General features: G+C 43.9%; 1 protein-coding gene across 3 annotated transcripts in view; it reads right to left on the minus strand.

The window, feature by feature from the left end:
• Positions 1-18087, minus strand: part of LOC144492509 (rifampicin phosphotransferase-like) — a 189830-nt gene that overhangs the window by 60549 nt on the left and 111194 nt on the right. For all 3 annotated transcript variants that reach the window (XM_078210601.1, XM_078210602.1, XM_078210600.1), the window contains exons 17-21: positions 13148-13265; positions 12357-12457; positions 11217-11288; positions 6474-6580; positions 2017-2089 (exon numbers count right to left, since the gene is read on the minus strand). In XM_078210601.1, coding sequence (XP_078066727.1) covers positions 2017-2089; positions 6474-6580; positions 11217-11288; positions 12357-12457; positions 13148-13265 — 471 coding nt within the window. The remainder of the gene's footprint in view (positions 1-2016; positions 2090-6473; positions 6581-11216; positions 11289-12356; positions 12458-13147; positions 13266-18087) is intronic.

An 18087-nucleotide genomic window follows, 5' to 3' on the forward strand; every position in this document is an offset into this window, starting at 1 on the left:
ATAGTGGTAAGTTAGAAATTAGCCTACTTGCGATAAATAAACTTTACTTTTTAGTGATAATACCGCTAGGCCATCGCCTAATGTCAGTAGAATGTCAGTAAAATTACTGGAGCCAAGTATCCTATCCTCACATTTATGTCAAAATAAAAAAAATGTTGGGGTCTGGTCTGACTTCATAATATACCTAAGGGTTCCAATCCAGGTCCTTAACACAATGAAGCTAATCAATTTTATTTAAAAGTAACAAAAATAGCGGTATACAAGCTGACTCAAAAAGTTTGTGTTCTTTCTGGAAACCCAGATGATCTAATGGTCAAACTGCCAAGCTCCCTCACTTACCAATGTTTTAAGCTTTTTTGCTGTGAATTCCCTCAAAGATAAGAAAACATATGCATCACTATCCTCCTTTACTGCAGCCATTTGCCAACACTTATGAAGTGAAATGGAGAAGTAAGGACTTATTGAAAAAGCCAAGGGTTGGAATTTGTCTTTATTCAGTAAACAATTCTTTTGGCCACTCTGTCCACACAGCTGCACAGATTCATCATTCATGGTTCTACGCATGAGGGAAGATAATATGGTTAATCTTGCTGGAGAGAGAAGTCACTTCAGAAAGGCCAAGATGGCTACTGCTAAACGAGGCTCAAAGAAAGAAGAGATACCTTCTGAACTCGACAGCCCGTAAGGTCAGAACGTCATCTAGATTCATATCCCTGCTAATCATTCAGGAATTCAAGAACTATGAAGACTGGAACGAGAACAATCTAGCCTCCAAGGTCATGACTTCAGAATTAGATACAGCTCTTAGGGCTAAAGGGATCTGGGTGGCATAGTGACACAGTGGTTAGCACTGCTGCCTCACAGCACCAGGGACCCAGGTTCGATTCCCGGCTTGGGTCACTCTGTGTGGAGTCTGCACATTCTCTCTGTGTCTGTGTGGGTCTCTTCCGGGTGCTTCAATTTCCTCCCACAGTCCGAAAGACATGCTGGTTAGGTGCACTGGCCATGCTGAATTCTCCCTCAGTGTACCCGAACAGGCGCTGGAGTGTGGTGACTAGGGGATAGTCACAGTGACTTCATTGCAGTTTAATGTAAGCCTTACTTGTGACACTAATAAATCAACAAGGAATATGGGGGGAAGGTGGAATCAGGATATTGAATTCGATAATCACCTATGATCAAAATGAATGGTGGAGCAGACTCGAATGGCTTACTGCTGCTTTATTTTCATTTGATTTGATTTATTGTAATGGGATACAGTGAAAAGTATTGTTTCTTGTGCACTATACAGACAAAACATACCGTTCATAGAATACAAAGGGGAGAAGGAAAGGAGAGGGTGCAGAATATAGTGTTACAGTCATAGCTTGGGTGTAGAGAAAGATCAGGTTAATATAAGGTCTATGTTTCTAAGACAGGCGAGGGAACACATAGAATGTTAGATTATGGGCTGATTTCAGGGCAATGACTGCCATATTAAATAGAGGACTTTCCATTTCTCATGCTGATGCTCTGCTTATAAATGTTTTGAGGGGAGACCTGATAAAAGTCTACAAGGTTATGAGGGGCATGGACAGAGTGGGTAGTCAGAAGCTTTTTCCCAGGGTGGAATTACTAGGGGACATAAGTTTTTAAGTTGAGGGGCAAGGTTTAAAGGAGATGTACGAAGCAGATTTTTTTACACAGAGGGTGGTGGGTGCCTGGAACTCGTTGTCAGGGGAGGTAGTGGAAGCAGATACAATCGTGACTTTTAAGGGGCGTCTTGACAAATACATGTACAGGATGGGAATAGGGGGATGTGGTCCCTGGAAGAGTAGGGGGTTTTAGTTCAGTCAGGCAACATAATTGGTGCAGGCTTGGAGCGCCGAAGGGCCTGTTCCTGTGCTGTGACTTTCTTAGTTCTTTGTTTTGGTTTATTTCCAGAAATAGTACGCATACCACCCGGAGCTCAATAGTGACAGTAATATTATAACAATGAAATCCCTCACCCAAAGCAACCATCTGGCTTGAACTCACCTGTAATGCATATTCCACGGCTCTCGCAAAGGTGCTTGCTGTTAGAGGTGTAACAGCTCCCGGCATCATTTCACTGCAACATCCAATATAAAACTCAATACATTCCTTTCAAAGCAACAGTCTATCACGGTTTCACTGAGTTTGACAACAGAAGAGATTTTTTTTTTCCCCCTGTGTAAGATAGCATAGTAAGAAGTTTAACAACACCAGGTTAAAGTCCAACAGGTTTATTTGGTAGCAAAAGCCACAAGCTTTCAAGCTTGTGGCTTTTGCTACCAAATAAACCTGCTGGACTTTAACCTGTTGTTGTTAAACTTCTTACTGTGTTTACCCCAGTCCAACGCCGGCATCTCCACATCATAAGATAGCATAGCCATGATGTGGAGATGCTGGCGTTGGACTGGGGTAAACACAGTAAGAAGTCTAACAACACCAGGTTAAAGTCCAACAGGTTTATTTGGTAGCCATTTATTTGGCTACCAAATAAACCTGTTGGACTTTAACATGGTGTTGTTAGACTTCTTACTAAGGTAGCATAGCAACAGGGAACAACTGGCGACAGCTTAAACTTAGGGAAAATATCTCACAGGTCTGTGCACAGAGGCTGCAAAAATATGTGCAGATCACCATATAAAAACAGAAAATGGTGGAAATTTTCAGAATGTCGAATACTGCTTGTAGCGAGCGAATCAGAGTTGACATTTCATTTTGGTCATTGCCATATTTTTGTCAGATTTATTGTACCTTTGCACTTTCCACACATTTAATGCGGCAGTCCATTGTTAATGGGAAGCTCCCTCCTGAAACAGGGAGAGATATTTACATTTTATTGTCAGTGGCACAGAAGTGATGGCAAGAAATTCACTTCAGACAGCACCTTCCAAACCCACGACCACTTCCATCTTTGTGGGTGGAGATAAGGAATAGTAGGGGGAAAAAGACACTGGTAGGCATGGTCTATAGGCCCCCAAATAATAACTTAGAGGTGGGGAGGGCTATGAACAAGCAAATAATGGATGCGTGCAAAAACGGAATGGCAATAATCATGGGGGATTTTAAACTGCATATTGATTGGTCGACTCAAATTGGACGTGGAGGGCTTGAGGAAGAGTTCTTCGAATTCTGTCGGGTTAGTTTCATTGAACAGTATGTTACAGAACCTACGAGACAGCGAGTTATCTTAGATCTGGTACTGTGTAATGAGACAGGTAGAATTAAGGATCTTCTTGTGAGGGATCCCCTTGGGTTGAGTGATCATAATATGGTTGAATTTCTGATACAGATGGAGGGTGAGAAAGTAGGGTCCCAAACCAGTGTCCTCTGCTTGAACAGAGGGGAGTACGATAGGATGAGGGTGGAATTGGCTAATGTAGACTGGGCGAGCAGACTGGTAGGTAGGACAGCTGAGGAACAGTGGAGGATTTTTAAGGAGATTTTTTTAAGTACTCAGCAAAAATATATTCCGGTGATAAAGAAGGACTGTAAGAAAAGGGATAACCAGATGTGGATAACGAAGAAAATAAAGGAGAGTATTAAAATAAAAACAGATGCATACGGAGTGGCCAAAAATAGTGGAGAATTAGTGGATTGGGAAAGCTTTAAAAAACAACAAAGAACGACTAAAAAAGCGATTAAGAAAGGAAAGATAGCTTATGAAACTAAACTAGCTCAAAATATAAAAAATGATAGTAAAAATTTTTACAAATATATAAAAAGGAATAGAGTGGCTAGAGTGAATGTTGGACCCTTGGAGGACGAGAGGGGGGATTTAATAGTGGAAAACGAGGAAATGGCTGAGACTTTAACTAAGTTCTTTGTGTCGGTCTTCACGGTGGAAGACACAAATAGTTTACCGAATATTAGAGATCGAGAGTTGGTGGGAGGGGAGGTCCTTAATACAATTACTGTTACTAAAGAGGTAATGCTTGGTAGACTAATGGGACTGAAGGTAGACAAGTCCCCAGGGCCGGATGGAATGCAACGCAGGGTACTGAAAGAAATGGCTGAGGTAATAGCAGATGCGTTAGTAGTTATTTATCAAAATTCACTGGACTCTGGGGTAGTCACAGTAAGAAGTTTAACAACACCAGGTTAAAGTCCAACAGGTTTATTTGGTAGCAAAAGCCACACAAGGGTAGTGCCAGCTGATTGGAAAACAGCTACTGTTACGCCGCTGTTTAAAAAAGGAAGTAGACAAAAGGCGGGTAACTACAGGCCGGTTAGCTTAACGTCCGTAGTTGGGAAGATGCTGGAGTCCATCAATAAAGAGGAAATAGCAGAGCACGTGGATAAGAATGGTTCGATCAAGCAGACGCAGCATGGATTCATAAAAGGAAAGTCATGTTTGACGAATTTACTGGATTTTTATGACGACGTGACTAGTGCGTTTGACAGAGGGGAACCGGTGGATGTGGTGTTTTTAGATTTCCAGAAGGCATTCGATAAGGTGCCTCACAAAAGGTTGCTGCAGAAGATTGGGGTACACGCAGTTGGGGGTAAGGTGTTGGCGTGGATTGGGGATTGGCTATCTAACAGGAAGCAGAGAGTTGGAATAAATGGGTGCTTTTCTGGTTGGCAGTTGGTGACCTGTGGCGTGCCGCAGGGATCGGTGCTGGGGCCTCAACTGTTTACCATTTACATAGATGATCTGGAGGAGGGGGCCGAGTGTAGGGTATCAAAGTTTGCTGATGACACGAAGATGAGTGGGAAAGCAAATTGCGTGGAGGACGCGGAAAGTCTGCAGAGAGATTTGGATAGGCTGAGCGAGTGGGCGAGGATCTGGCAGATGGAATATAACGTTGGCAAATGTGAGGTTATCCACTTTGGAAGAAATAATAGTAAATTGGAATATTATTTAAAAATTACATCATGCTACTGTGCAGAGGGACCTGGGGGTCATTGTGCACGAATCGCAAAAACGCAGTCTGCAGGTGCAGCAGGTGATCAAGAAGGCGAATGGAATGTTGGCCTTTATCGCGAGGGGGATAGAATATAAAAGCAGGGAGGTCTTGCTGCAACTGTACAAGGCATTGGTGAGGCCGCAACTGGAGTACTGTGTGCAGTTTTGGTCCCCTTATTTGCGAAAGGATATATTGGCCTTGGAGGGAGTGCAGAGGAGGTTCACCAGGTTGATACCGGAGATGAGGGGTGTAGCTTATGAGGAGAGATTGAACAGATTGGGTCTGTACTCGTTGGAGTTTAGAAGGCTGAGGGGTGATCATATAGAGACATATAAGATAATGAAGGGGCTGGATAGGGTAGAGGTAGAGAGATTCTTTCCACTTAGAAGGGAAACCAGAACTAGAGGGCACAGCCTCAAAATAAGTGGGGGCCGGTTCAGACCAGAGTTGAGGGGGAACTTCTTCTCTCAGAGGGTAGTGAATCTCTGGAATTCTCTGCCCATTGAAGTGGTGGAGGCTACCTCGTTGAATATGTTTAAATCACGGGTTGATAGATTTCTGATCGATAAGGGAATTAAGGGATATGGGGAGCAGGCGGGTAATTGGAACTGATTCGCTTCAGATCAGCCATGATCTTGTTGAATGGCGGGGCAGGCTCGAGGGGCTAGATGGCCTACTCCTGCTCCTATTTCTTATGTTCTTATGTTCTTATCTAGAAGGACAAGGGCAGCAGATACATGGGAATACCACCACCTGCAAGTTCCCCTCCAAGCCACTCACCATCCTGATTTGGAAAGATATTGCCGTTCCTTCGCAGTCGCTGAGTCTAAATCCTGGAATTGCCTCCTTAATGGCATTGTGGGTCAACCCACAGCACATGGATTATAGAGTTTCAAGAAGGCAGCTCACCACCACCTTCTCAGGAGCAAATAACAATGGGCAATAAATGCTGGCCAGCCAGCGACACTTGTGTCCCACGATTGAATTAAAAGAAAATTCCTTTCCATACCATTACCCTAGCATTAACAGACACCCAAGAGGAAAATTGCGCAGAGAGGCCAGGTAGGTGTCAGCAGTTGGCCGTAGCCCCTTCAGGTCAAAAGGTGTGGGAACCTCTTCACATCTCCAGAAGGGCATGTTTCCACTTTATAATGCAGGAAAGACTAACGGGACTCGAGCCAACCTGGCTGCAGTTTTTGACTCCAAGCAAAGGCCTAGAACCTGAAAGGCCTGAGGGCCAGAATCAGAGGACTCCTTCCCACCTCCGGTCTGGAGAAATAAATTCAACCCAGTTCAGGTATGTTGAAATTTGATGGGTCACTGAGTAACACATTGCTTCTCTATATTTCATGCATAGAAAACCCTGCAATATGGTTTGAAAGATAATTCAAGGAAAAGGTTGAAAGGTTTGAATATTAAACAGTTAATTGTGTATTTTACAGTATGTATTGTGCAGATCTTGGAATTATTTTCCACTTGTTAAATAAAGTAATCCACGGATGGGCTACATAAACACATTGATATCTCTGCTGGGAAAAGAGGAAATGATTTATTTACCCGATGTTTGAGGTTGTCATCCATTCGTAGTCTGTGGACAAGGCGGAGTCAAACTCATGCGTCAGCTCAAACTCTGATTCAGTGTAAAATGTTGTTATTGGTCTGGCCTGAAAGATTAAAAATCAATTATTGCTGAGACATTGGTTATTTGAATCGCTCTATTTCCCTGTTACATCAGCCTGTAGCTAATGGAACTCTCCTCTGAAACTGCAGCGCATGAACAAACTATACACTTTACAAGACATTTCCTTCTAAAACCAAATATCTCTGCAGCTCAAATTGTTTGTCAAAGGATTTCATCTGTTTGAGAAACTCCTTTCTATCGTGTATTTAATAAAATTGCTCTATTAGTAAATAAAAAATAAAAACTCTTTTCTTTTTGGATAAAAGTGGCCAAAATCATCCAAGCAATAGTAAGAAGTCTCACAACACCAGGTTAAAGTCCCAACAGGTTTATTTGGAATCACGAGCTTCTGAAGCTCCTTCACTTGATGAAGGAGCAGTGCTCCGAAACCTCATGAAATAAATCTGAAATAAAGCTAAACTTGAGCTCATGGAAGCTCCAAATGAATACCAGCATCTCCACCTCATGGCATCCAAGGAATGGTAAACACCGTTGGAATGCCACTTCACTCCTATTTTTTGTTAGCACAACAATAAAGTTCCATATTTCTGGCCAGTCTTCCAAATTGCCCTTTTTATGGCCCGAGCTGCCGGATTTAAAGTTTATTTATTAGTGTAATAAGTAGGCTTGCATTAACACTGCAATGAAGTTACTGTGAAAATCCCCTAATCGCCACACTCCGGCACCTGTTCGGCTACACTGAGGGAGAATTTAGCACGGCCAATGCACCTAACCAGCACATCTTTTGGACTGTGGGAGGAAGCCGGAGCACCCGGAGGAAACCCACGCAGACACAGGGAGAACGTGCAGACTCCACACAGAGAGTGACCCAAGCCAGGAACTGAACCCGAGTCCCTGGCATTGTGAGGCAGCAGTGCTAATCACTGTGCCACCGTTCCACCCCTATGTTGGTAAATCTTTGTTAACACAGCAAAAACCTTTGTTTAAAATTTATTTGTAAGTGTCAAAAGCAGGCTTACATTAACAATGTAATGAAGTTACTGTGAAAATGGGACATTTGAATAGCTTTCGATTTGTTTGTGAATAAGTATGACTGGGGTAAGTGGGCCAGGATGGATAGGATGACAAGGTGGGCCAAGCCAGGAATTGTACCCGGGTCCCTGTTGCTGTGAGGCAGCAGTGCTAACCACTGTGCCACAGTTGGGTTGATTGGCCATGCTAAATTACCCCATAATGTCAGGGGGACTAGAAGGATAAATATGTGGGGTTACAGGGGTTGAGCCTGGGTGGGATTGTTGTCGGTGCAGGCTCAATGGGCCGAATGGTCTCCATCTGCACCGTAGGGATTCTATGATTCTATGATCTTGCTTTCAAAACCATTTGAAATGTTAACACCAGAAATCCTGTACTGGAGACAAGAGGTCGGGAAGGCCATGGAAAAGGTAGAAGGCAAAGAAATGACCAGATGATGGAAGAGAGAGCCTGGCTGACAGAAAATTAATATCAGTCGACTTTGGGCCAAATGTGCCAGCTGTGGAAGGGATTGCGAAACATGAAGCTGCCTCTCCAGCCACAACAGACAGTGTTCAAGTTAGAAATGTGATACACCCTGGGGGCGGGGGGCGGGGGGTGGGGGGAGCACAGTGGAGAATGAATATCATAAAATAAAAACTTCTAAGATCCCAATAAATAAAACAATGGTGCATTGTTGAATGACAGAACAACATTGCTTGGCCAAATAATAATAGGATTTGTGAGAACTAAATGATGTAACATGATAAGCGTGTTGTCCACAGGCAGTGTGGTACACTACACCCCCCGCCCCCCCCTCCCCCAGCAGCTCCTCTGGCCTACATATGGGCAAACCCATTGTTTTCTTGTCATCTGTATTCTGGTATTCCAGTGCAGTAATTTGTCGAGTTGGGTTGGCGTGCATGTTAGAGTCGCTTCACCTCGCAAACTGGCGTAAAAGTGAAACTATATCTTGTTGGTGAAACCACGATGACAATAGCAAAAATAGGGCGATTCTCCCAAAAAAATTCTAAGTGTTGAATTAGCGTAACAACTGAAGTAAATCACACTGCTTTTTTTAGTAGGAGCTTCAAAGTGAACCTCCCGCACTCTGTGCGCCGCAGAGTGCCTCAGCGTGAATCATGCTGCAATTCAATGGGCGAGGCCTTATCACGCTGGAGAGGCCGGCAGCATAGCGCTGAGCAGGCCATTGCGCATGCGCCGATCTATCAGCACTGAGATCGGCGCATGCACAGTAGCCCCGCACTGCCAGCCTTCCGATTGCTGGGGCCAGCTCGATTGCTGGCTAGCCCCGCGACTCTCACATCGCTGGCCATACTAACCCCCACTCCCCCCCCCACGGCCCAATTGCTGTACCCCCGAACGTGTCTGGGCCAGCCTTGACTCCCCCGCCCCCTTCCCCACGGCCCACCGCGATCTCCCCTCAGCCCCGATCTTCTGATGCCCCTCCCACCAGCAGCGCCCTCCCCCCACCCCCTCCGATGTCCAGCCCCTGATCACTGAATCATGTAAGGAGGTATTGGGGGAGATGATGAAAGCATGGTGAAAGAACAACAAAAACATGGATAAAGCAAATGACACAAGGCAAGCTTGGAGTTGGATGATGGTACAGATGTGGAAATTTTGGGTTGGAGGCAGGTTAGGTCAGGAAACAGATTCCTATAAACTTTAAAACTCCCGCCACCCACCCGCTATGTCCCCTCATACCCCTTTGTCAGGCTCTGCCCTTCCACCTCCCCCCCTGCCATGTCCCCCCCATGCCCCTTATGCCAAGCTCTGGCACTTTCATTAAAGCAAAATACTGCGAATGCTGGAATCTGAAACCAAACCAAAAAACAGAAAGTGCTGGGAAATCTCAGCAGTTCTGACAGCATCTGTGGAGAGAGAATAGAGCCAATGTTTTGAGTCTGGATGACCCACTGGATGACTCATCCAGACTCAAAATGTTGGCTCTGTTCTCTCTCCACAGATGCTGTCAGACTGCTGAGATTTTCCAGCTATTTCTGTTTTTCGTTCCAGCAGTTCCCATTCCCATTAACTCACTGTGCACTTTCTGGAACCAATGAACACCACAGTATGAAGTGCAATGTGCGAAGATTTTAAAAATGTTGATACATTTCCCCAATGCTTGAAAAAACAACCTGGGCAAGTTGATAAAAGTATCAGGCATCCAAGTTTCAATAAACTACAAGCACTTGAAACCATATGAATTACGTTAACAAACATCGTCAAATTGACTGCAGAGATAAGAAAGCCTGAGCTGTCAATCAAACAATATTCCCTTTGGGGAGCAGGTGTTCCGTTATTCTAATAGATGTCCAGGCTCTCAGCCAAGTGTATATAATAGGAACACATCAAGAGTACAGTGTCCAGTCTAATTCTCCTTATGTAAGGATGTACTTACATTAGAAGCAATTTAGAGAAGCTTCACTCACTTGATTCCTGGGATGAAGGGGATATCTTATAAGGAAACACTAGAGTCCAGAAAGACAAGAGGTGAGCTTATCGAAACATATAAGATCCTGAGGGGGCTCTACAGGGTGAATGCTAAAGGGATATGTCCCTTTGAGGAAGAGATTACAATTAGCGAACGCTGTTTAAAAGTAAGGGGTCTCCCAGTTAAGACAGAGATGAGAAGAATAGTTTTTCTCGAGATCATGGACCTGTGGAACTCTCATTCCCTCAGAGCAGTGGAGGCAGGGTCATTGAATATATTTAAGGTTGAGGTGCATAGATTGTGGATTGGCAAGGAAATCAAAGAGTATAGGAGTTAAAGGAAAGTGGAGTTGCAGCCACAGTGAGATCATCCATGATCTTATTGAATGGCATTCCAGGCTCGAGAGGTCGAATAGTCTATTCCTGCTCCTAATTGGAAGTTTGTGTGGATTCCAATAGGGGAACTTCTTCAGCCTCTCAGCCACGTGTTTCCTGGCAGTGGAAAGCGGTGGGCTGTTCACTGGCGATGGGATTCTCTGGTCCCACCGCTGTCAATGGGATTTCCCATTGATCTCACCCCACACCGGCATGAATCCCACAAGTAGGGATGCGCTGCCAATGAGACCAAAGGACGTCACTAGCGTGAATGACCAGAGAATTACCCCCCCTCCCCGCAATATCTCTTTCTCCAACTGTATAATGATGCACCACATGACCCAAATTACTTATTAGTCAACGCTATCAAAAATACTAAACATGTAATGTTAATTTTCCATATGCAGATTGCAGAGTGCACCATCAACAAAAAGAGATTCTGGGAGGAATTTTACTGTCCCCGGCTGCCATGGGATTCGGAGCGGGCGAGGAGCAGACAATGGAAATGTCCACTGACCTCGGGCAGGATTTTGCGGTTTTGGGACGAGCGACGCCGTAAAATCCCACCTTCTATTTCAGTGGCTATTCAATCATGTAACAGAAAAAAATAGCTGTTCAGTATCAAGTTGCAAAATGCACGTGGGAGATTGGTGCAAAATCATGGGCCTGTGCATTAGGCTTGCAGCCAAATTACTTATCTGTATCCTTGGTACATGTGACTGTATTGGACAGCACAAAATATTTAACTCTTGCCAGTTTGAACAAGGGGTGGAAGTGCTTTTGCACCCGTTTTGTTTTACAATAAAGAGTCTCACCTGCAGCAAGTAAATCTGTGCATCTTTTACTGCCCACTCAATATCTCTTGCATTTCCATAAACTTTTTCCACCTGGTGTACAGAAACAGACAAAATATTAATGAATTTATGTATTGCTCCTCATATCGATCACTTATCTCTACACACGCCTGACGCAACTTCAACACATCCCTGGTGAGCCTTCCACGATTTGTTAAACCTGAGCTCATTCAAAACCCTGCTGTCTTTACCCCGATTAGGACCACATCTACACCCCCATCATCTTTGTGCATGGTGGCCATCAGTGGCTCCTCATCCAGCTACCACTCAATTTTAAAATTCTCAATTGCTTTGGAATCCCCCCATGGCCTTGCTCCTCCCACGCTGTGCAACTTCCTCTGATTCTACAACCCTTTGAGATTTCTGCACTCCATCCATCCTGACCTCTTATGCATCTCCAATTGACATTTGATCTACCCTTGATAACAGTATCTGAATCTGCCTGGCCCATAAACTCTGAAATTCCCTCCCTAAACCTTCCTCTATTCTTTCTCGGACACAATTTAAAACCTTCCTCCCTTACGAAGATGCTGGGTATCTGTCTTAATACCCCTGGTGTGTAAACTTTGATTGGTAATTACTTTTATGAAGAGCTATGGGACATTTTACTATGTTAAATGAAACCAAGAACCAGAATAGAATCCCTACAGTGCAGCAGGAGGCCATTCGGCCCATTGGGCCTGCATCAACAACAATCCCTCCCAGGCCCAATCCCTGTTTATTTACCCCACTAACCCCCCCCCCCCCGCCCCCCCCGACACTACGGGGCAATTTAGCTTGGTCAATCAACCTAACCTGCACATCTTTGGATTGTGGGAGGAAACCTGGGGGAAACTCACGCAAACACGGGGAGAACGTGCAAACTCCGCACAGACAGTGACCCGAGGCCAGAATCGAACCTAGGTCCCTGGCGCTGAGGCAGCAGCGCTAAACACTGTGCAAATGTGCCACCTAACTGATGATAAAATCTTGATGTCTGCTTACTTTTATGTCCCTAATTGATAAATTCCTCCCCAAACACAAACACATATTTACTGTATTTCAATAAATCAAATTCAAAAATTAAAAAGTTTTAAATATCCTGAATGGAAAAACCCAAACCTGAAACGCCACATGTCCTAATCTGAGAATGATGTCCTCTGTGATGCAGCATTTTGCAGCTTCGGAAAATAAAGTCAGTTCAGACAAAATTCCACCTTCATCTGCAATTTTAAAAAACAAATTCAGTTAGATACTACGAACATAAATTAATTGGCACTAATTTTAGAGGCAGCAGCGCAAATAAAATGGCCAAATTGTCATGCGAGGTGTTCCCGTTAGAACTCTGTTCAGAATCACGGTCCTCAGATTCAAAGGCTAATTAGCCGTGTGAATGCAGGAATGGCAACTCGGGAGTGATTGCAAGGGAGTTGCAGGAGGTCATGGGGGTGGGATGTTAGGGTGATTGCAAGAGGGGAGTTTAGCCACTGGGGGAAGATCGCACAGGTGAAGGGCGGGACATTTACAAAGCTAGTTTACTGGGCCTGCAGGAAACACTCCTGCTTTACTTGGCCCACAAGCTGTGCTGCAAATAGACTTAATTTATGAATCCAATCTTTCTTGCTTGCTTATACCTTCCGGATTTCCAAGGGTTCTAGAATCCCCGATGACAGCAGTGAAAAGTACAAACCTTGTTAAAAGGCACACCTTAAAATGCTTCAATGGCTGATCTGCCCCCTGAGAAAGACTGATCACAAGTGTTCCCTTTCTGCCTCCGTTAATACAGAAGTGGCCAGGTTCAGACTCACTGGGCTCAGGTTTGAAATGTTTAACATTTTAAGATTTCGCCCAGCCCAAACCCACCTGCAACGTTTCTGAAATTCAAAAAGAACTAGCCTATTTCCACCACCCACCGTTCTGTAGGTAATGCCGCTTCTTTGCTCCGACTTCCTCCTTGATAATCTGACATTTCCCTTTCAGACTGCGTGAGAGGGTGATGGTGTCAGGCTCCGATTGGCCACTCACAACAGACTGCAACAAAATAAGGAAAATACAGTGAAAATCTCCTGTGAAGGCCTCTCTTGCAATCTAGATCAGCTATTAGTTCCATAGATGTGACGTCAACTGGCTATTTAAGATAGGCAATTGCTTTAAAGCTGCCAACATTCATAATCTTCCATCTCCATAATCTCATGCTTTGTCCTGGACTCTCGCCAAGAAGTTGTTCAGACAAATATATGACCACAATCAGTTACCTGTTATTTTCTATACTGCAATGCAATAAATGTTACCTATTCAGTTTAGTCGTTGAACTGCATTGATAGATAATGCAGTTATCATTGAACTACATTGATAGGTAAATTCACAGATAATTCCCCTCTCAATAACTCAGGTCAACAATTCAACACAATTCATTTTTATTCTTCTTCTTAACTTTAACTCTTATCACGAATGGGGATTCAATAACGATGCTTTATTCTGGTAATGGGTTCCTCCAAAGAGGAACTGGAGAAGCTGTTAATCTTTTATTATTTATTCTTCCATGGAATGTGGGTGTCATTGGCAAAGCCCGCATTTGTTGCCCATCCCTTAATTGCCCTTGAGCTGAGTGGTTATTTCAAAAGGCAATTAAGATTCAATCACATTACTATGGATCTGAAGTCATACATAGGCCAGATCAGGTAAGAACAGCAGAGTTCCTTCTCCAAAGGACATTAGGGAACCACCAAATTCAATGATAGATTCAGTCATCATCACTGAGACTATGGGTGGGCCTCTGTCTCCCCAATACATTAGTGCATTCATAAATTAGTTCCTTAACTGTATGCAATGCTTTTCAGTCACTTCACCAAAGCACTCAATAGCCATCTTATAACCTCTTTCCTCTTTTCTTCCCACGTCGTATAAAACAGAAGTAGGGCATTTGTCCCCTCGACACTGTTCCAGCATTCTGTTGCACCATAGCTGATCTGCACCTCAATCCCAATTCTTCACCCTGATAGCTGGATAGTACGGTGGCACAGTGGTTAGCACTGTTGCCTCACAGTGTCAGGCACCCGGGGTTCGATTCCCGGCTTGGGTCACTGTCTATGCGGAGTCTGAACATTCTCCGTGTGTCTGCGTGGGTTCCCTCTGGGTGCTCGAGTTTCCTCCCACAGTCCGAAAGAGTGGCTAGGTGCATTGGCCATGCTAAATTCTCCCTCAGTATACCCAAACAGGTGCCAGAGTGTGGCAACTAGGGGATTTTCACAGTAACTTCATTGCGGTGTTAATGTAAGATGACTTGTGACACGAATAAATAAACTTATAATCTCACAAAAGTCTATCAATCATAGCCTTGAAAATTTTAATTGACCCACTGTCCATAGTCTTTTGATGGATCCTTTCAGCATCCTGAACTCATCCAGTGCTCATTTCTACGTTCATGTTTACTTTTTTAATTGATTCCAAATGATTGTTTCCATCTTTAAAGAGAGCTCTGTCTGTTCTTCAGCATATCCTCTTTTTTTCTCTTTTACCAAGAATTTCTCTCACTGGGATCCTTAATGAATTGCTGTATTGTTTGTTCATCTCAATATTTTGCATTCCTTTCCTGCTCTGCTCTGACTCACTATTTGTTTTCATATCATTATGATATAGATTTATCACAATTTCACTAATCATTATTAAGCTCCATCAACCTTTATTCCATCTTGCTCCTCTCCTGAAAACCTATTTTATCTTTGCTGCATATCCTGATGTTTGGCTTTTATTTTCAATCATTTGGATTTGTGAATTAACAATGCCCTTCTGATGATGTGCTTTGTGTTAAGTTCCAGCTTTGCCCTCCTAATAGCACTGCTGCCTCACAGCGCCAGGGACCCGGGTTCAATTCCTGGCTTGGGTCACTGTCTGTGCGGAGTCCGCATGTTCTCCCCATGTCTGCGTGGGTTTCCTCCAGGTGCTCTGGTTTCCTCCCACAGTCCGAAAGACGTGCTGTTTAGGTGCATTGGCCATGCTAAATTCTCCCTCAGTGTACCCAAACAGGCACCGGAGTGTGACGATGAGGGGATTTTCACAATAACTTCATTGCAGTGTTAATGTAAGCCTGCTTGTGACTAATAAGTAAACTTTTAACTTTTTAACATACACAAGATCTGTTTTAATGCCTGTACTTTTCAGATTTCCCTGCAATTTATCCCCTGTACTCTTCCTCCTTCCCAATGGCCTTGCTGCATAACTATCATATTGCTGAATTGTACCTATTCAATATTTAAATAACCCCCTTGTCTGGTAAATACCATTTACCAATGTTTTCGATTGTTCACACATTTGCTAAGTATGAAATGGCTTTGAGGGTGGAGAGTTTCACACTGTGGTACATAAGAACCCACATGAACAATTGCCTCATTAGTATGAGGACTTGAATCAGAAGCAGGCACTATAAACAAGTTACAGATCAACTCTTTTGTTTATTCATTCATGGGATGTGGGCGTCACTGGCTGGCCAGCATTTTATTGCCCATTCCTAGTTGCCCTTGACAGGGTTGTTGATGTGGCTCTGGAGTCACATGTAGGCCAGATCAGGTAAGGACGGCAGATTTCCTTCCCTAAAGGACATTCATGAACCAGATGGCTTTTTCTAACAATCAACAATGGTTTCATGGTCATCAGTAAATTCTTAATTCCAGATTTTGTTTTTGAATTCAAATTCCACCATCTGTCGTGGTGGGATTCGAACCCGGTGATGCACTATCAATTAGGCAAAAGACTACTTGTGTGCCAATACAACTGTAGGCTTTTATTCATTACAGAACCAGGAGCACATCCCAACAGATAACCGACCCGAACTGAACAAGGGTGAGGAAACAGCCACCTTTATACTAGGTGATAAGGGGAGGAGCCGGCAGGGGATATGTCCAGGCATGACAAACACACAACGGTGGTCCAGGCAGGACAAAGGCACAACTGAAGTCCACCACACCCGGGTCCCCAGAACATTAGCTGAGTTCCGGGATTAATAGTCTAGCGATAATATCACTTGGCCTTCACCTCTCTCTCATACCTGTTACTGTGATACTGGGCTCAGACAAGTAGGAATGTTATAGTCATGCCTTTACTTCTGACAGAGTCTACACCCAAAATATTAACTCTCTCTCCACAGATGCTGCCTGTCCTGCTAGTAATGTTTCTCGCATTTTGTTTTTTTTTCAGATTTCCAGCATATGATTATTTTGGTTTTGTATTTGGGAGTGCATGTTTGAGAGCGAATACTGTGTGTATGTCTTTGAGTGAGTGATTGTATGTGATTGAGAGTATTTGTGTTTGAGTGCGTATGTGTAACCATTCATCCTCCTTCAACACCTCTCCGTGACGTCCAGCTGGCTGACTGCACTCACCTTGTTCCATTCTTATCTATCTACTCATAGCCAGACAATTACTTGCCAAGGTTTCTCTTCCTGCTTCCCACATTATAATTTCTGATGTGTCGCAGGATTCAATCTTTGGTGCCTTTTTTTTAATCAAGATATTGCCATTCAGTGACATCATCTGAAAAGATGAGGCCGTATCTTTCCGGAATGGAGGGCAGGACTTGGGTGTGTGAGTCCCGCCCCAATTTCTGATTCCAATTTTTGTTGTTTTATTTAATTCAATCGTGGGACCTAGGCGTCGCTGGCTGGCCAGCATTTATTGCCCATCCTTAGTTGCCCTTGTTCGGAGGGCAGTTGAGAGTCAACCACATTTCTGTGGCTCTGGAGTCACATGTCGGTAGACCAGGTAACGATGGCAGATTTCCTTCCCTAAAGGACATTCGTGAACTAGATGAGTTTTTCCGACCATCGACAATGGTTTCATGGTCATCAGTAGATTCTGAATTCAAGTTTTTTTTATGGAATTCAAATTTCACTGGGGGTTTCCTCCGGGCACTCCGGTTTCTTCCCACACTCCAAAGATGTGTGAGTTAGGTTGATTTTACATGCTAAATTGCCCCTTAGTGTCAGGGGGATTAGCAGCATAAGTATGTAGGGTAATAGGGATAGGGCCGAGGTGGGATTGTTGTCGGTGTAGATTCAATGGGCCTCTTTCTGCACTGTATGGATGCTATGATTCTATTATCTGTCATGGCGGGATGTGGCCCCAGAACATGAGTTGAGTTTCTGGATTAATCGTCTACCCATAATATCACGAGGCCATCGCCTAGGGGAAAGGGAGTGGAGTATGATTCAGATAGGAGAGAAACCTGAACCCAGTGAGGTTATTTGAACACTCAAGTAGGTGGTAATGAGCCAACTGAATGACTTGCTAGAGCATTTCAAAGGACAATCAATAGTTAATCACTTAGGCATGGGTCTGGAAACACAAGTGGGTCAGGCTGAATACAGGCGGCAGATTATCTCCTCCCAAGGACCAGGGTGGGTTTTAACAGTAAACCGGTAGTTTGTGATCATGATTAAGGTAAAGTAGCTTTTAATCCATAAGCAATTGAATTTGAATTCCTCCAGCTGAGATAGTTGGATTAGTCCAATCCCCTGGATTGCTCGTGTTCCCATTATGCTGCTTTCTCTGTGTGTTAACTCTGTGGACTGACAGGTGGTTTAACAATTCAGGCAGAGTGCAGCTATCATAGGAAAGTGGATAGAGGGCTGTGATCATTCTTCCCCAGTCTGGACTGCCTGTTATTATCTCCCAGATGTTAGACTGAGGGAAATTTCAGAACTGCTGGAAACTGGCGATGAGGGAGCAGTCAGATTTCAAACTTCATTCCCGAGCCAGCTATGCAAGGGGAAGGAAAAAGAACATTTCTGCCAAAGGAGCTTTGGAGATTAGGAAGCAGTTTCAGCAGCTCAATTCCAAGGTCAGTGAAATTCCGATT

This window comes from Mustelus asterias, chromosome 4 (genome assembly GCF_964213995.1).
Source record: "Mustelus asterias chromosome 4, sMusAst1.hap1.1, whole genome shotgun sequence".
NCBI classification, from domain to species: domain Eukaryota; kingdom Metazoa; phylum Chordata; class Chondrichthyes; order Carcharhiniformes; family Triakidae; genus Mustelus; species Mustelus asterias.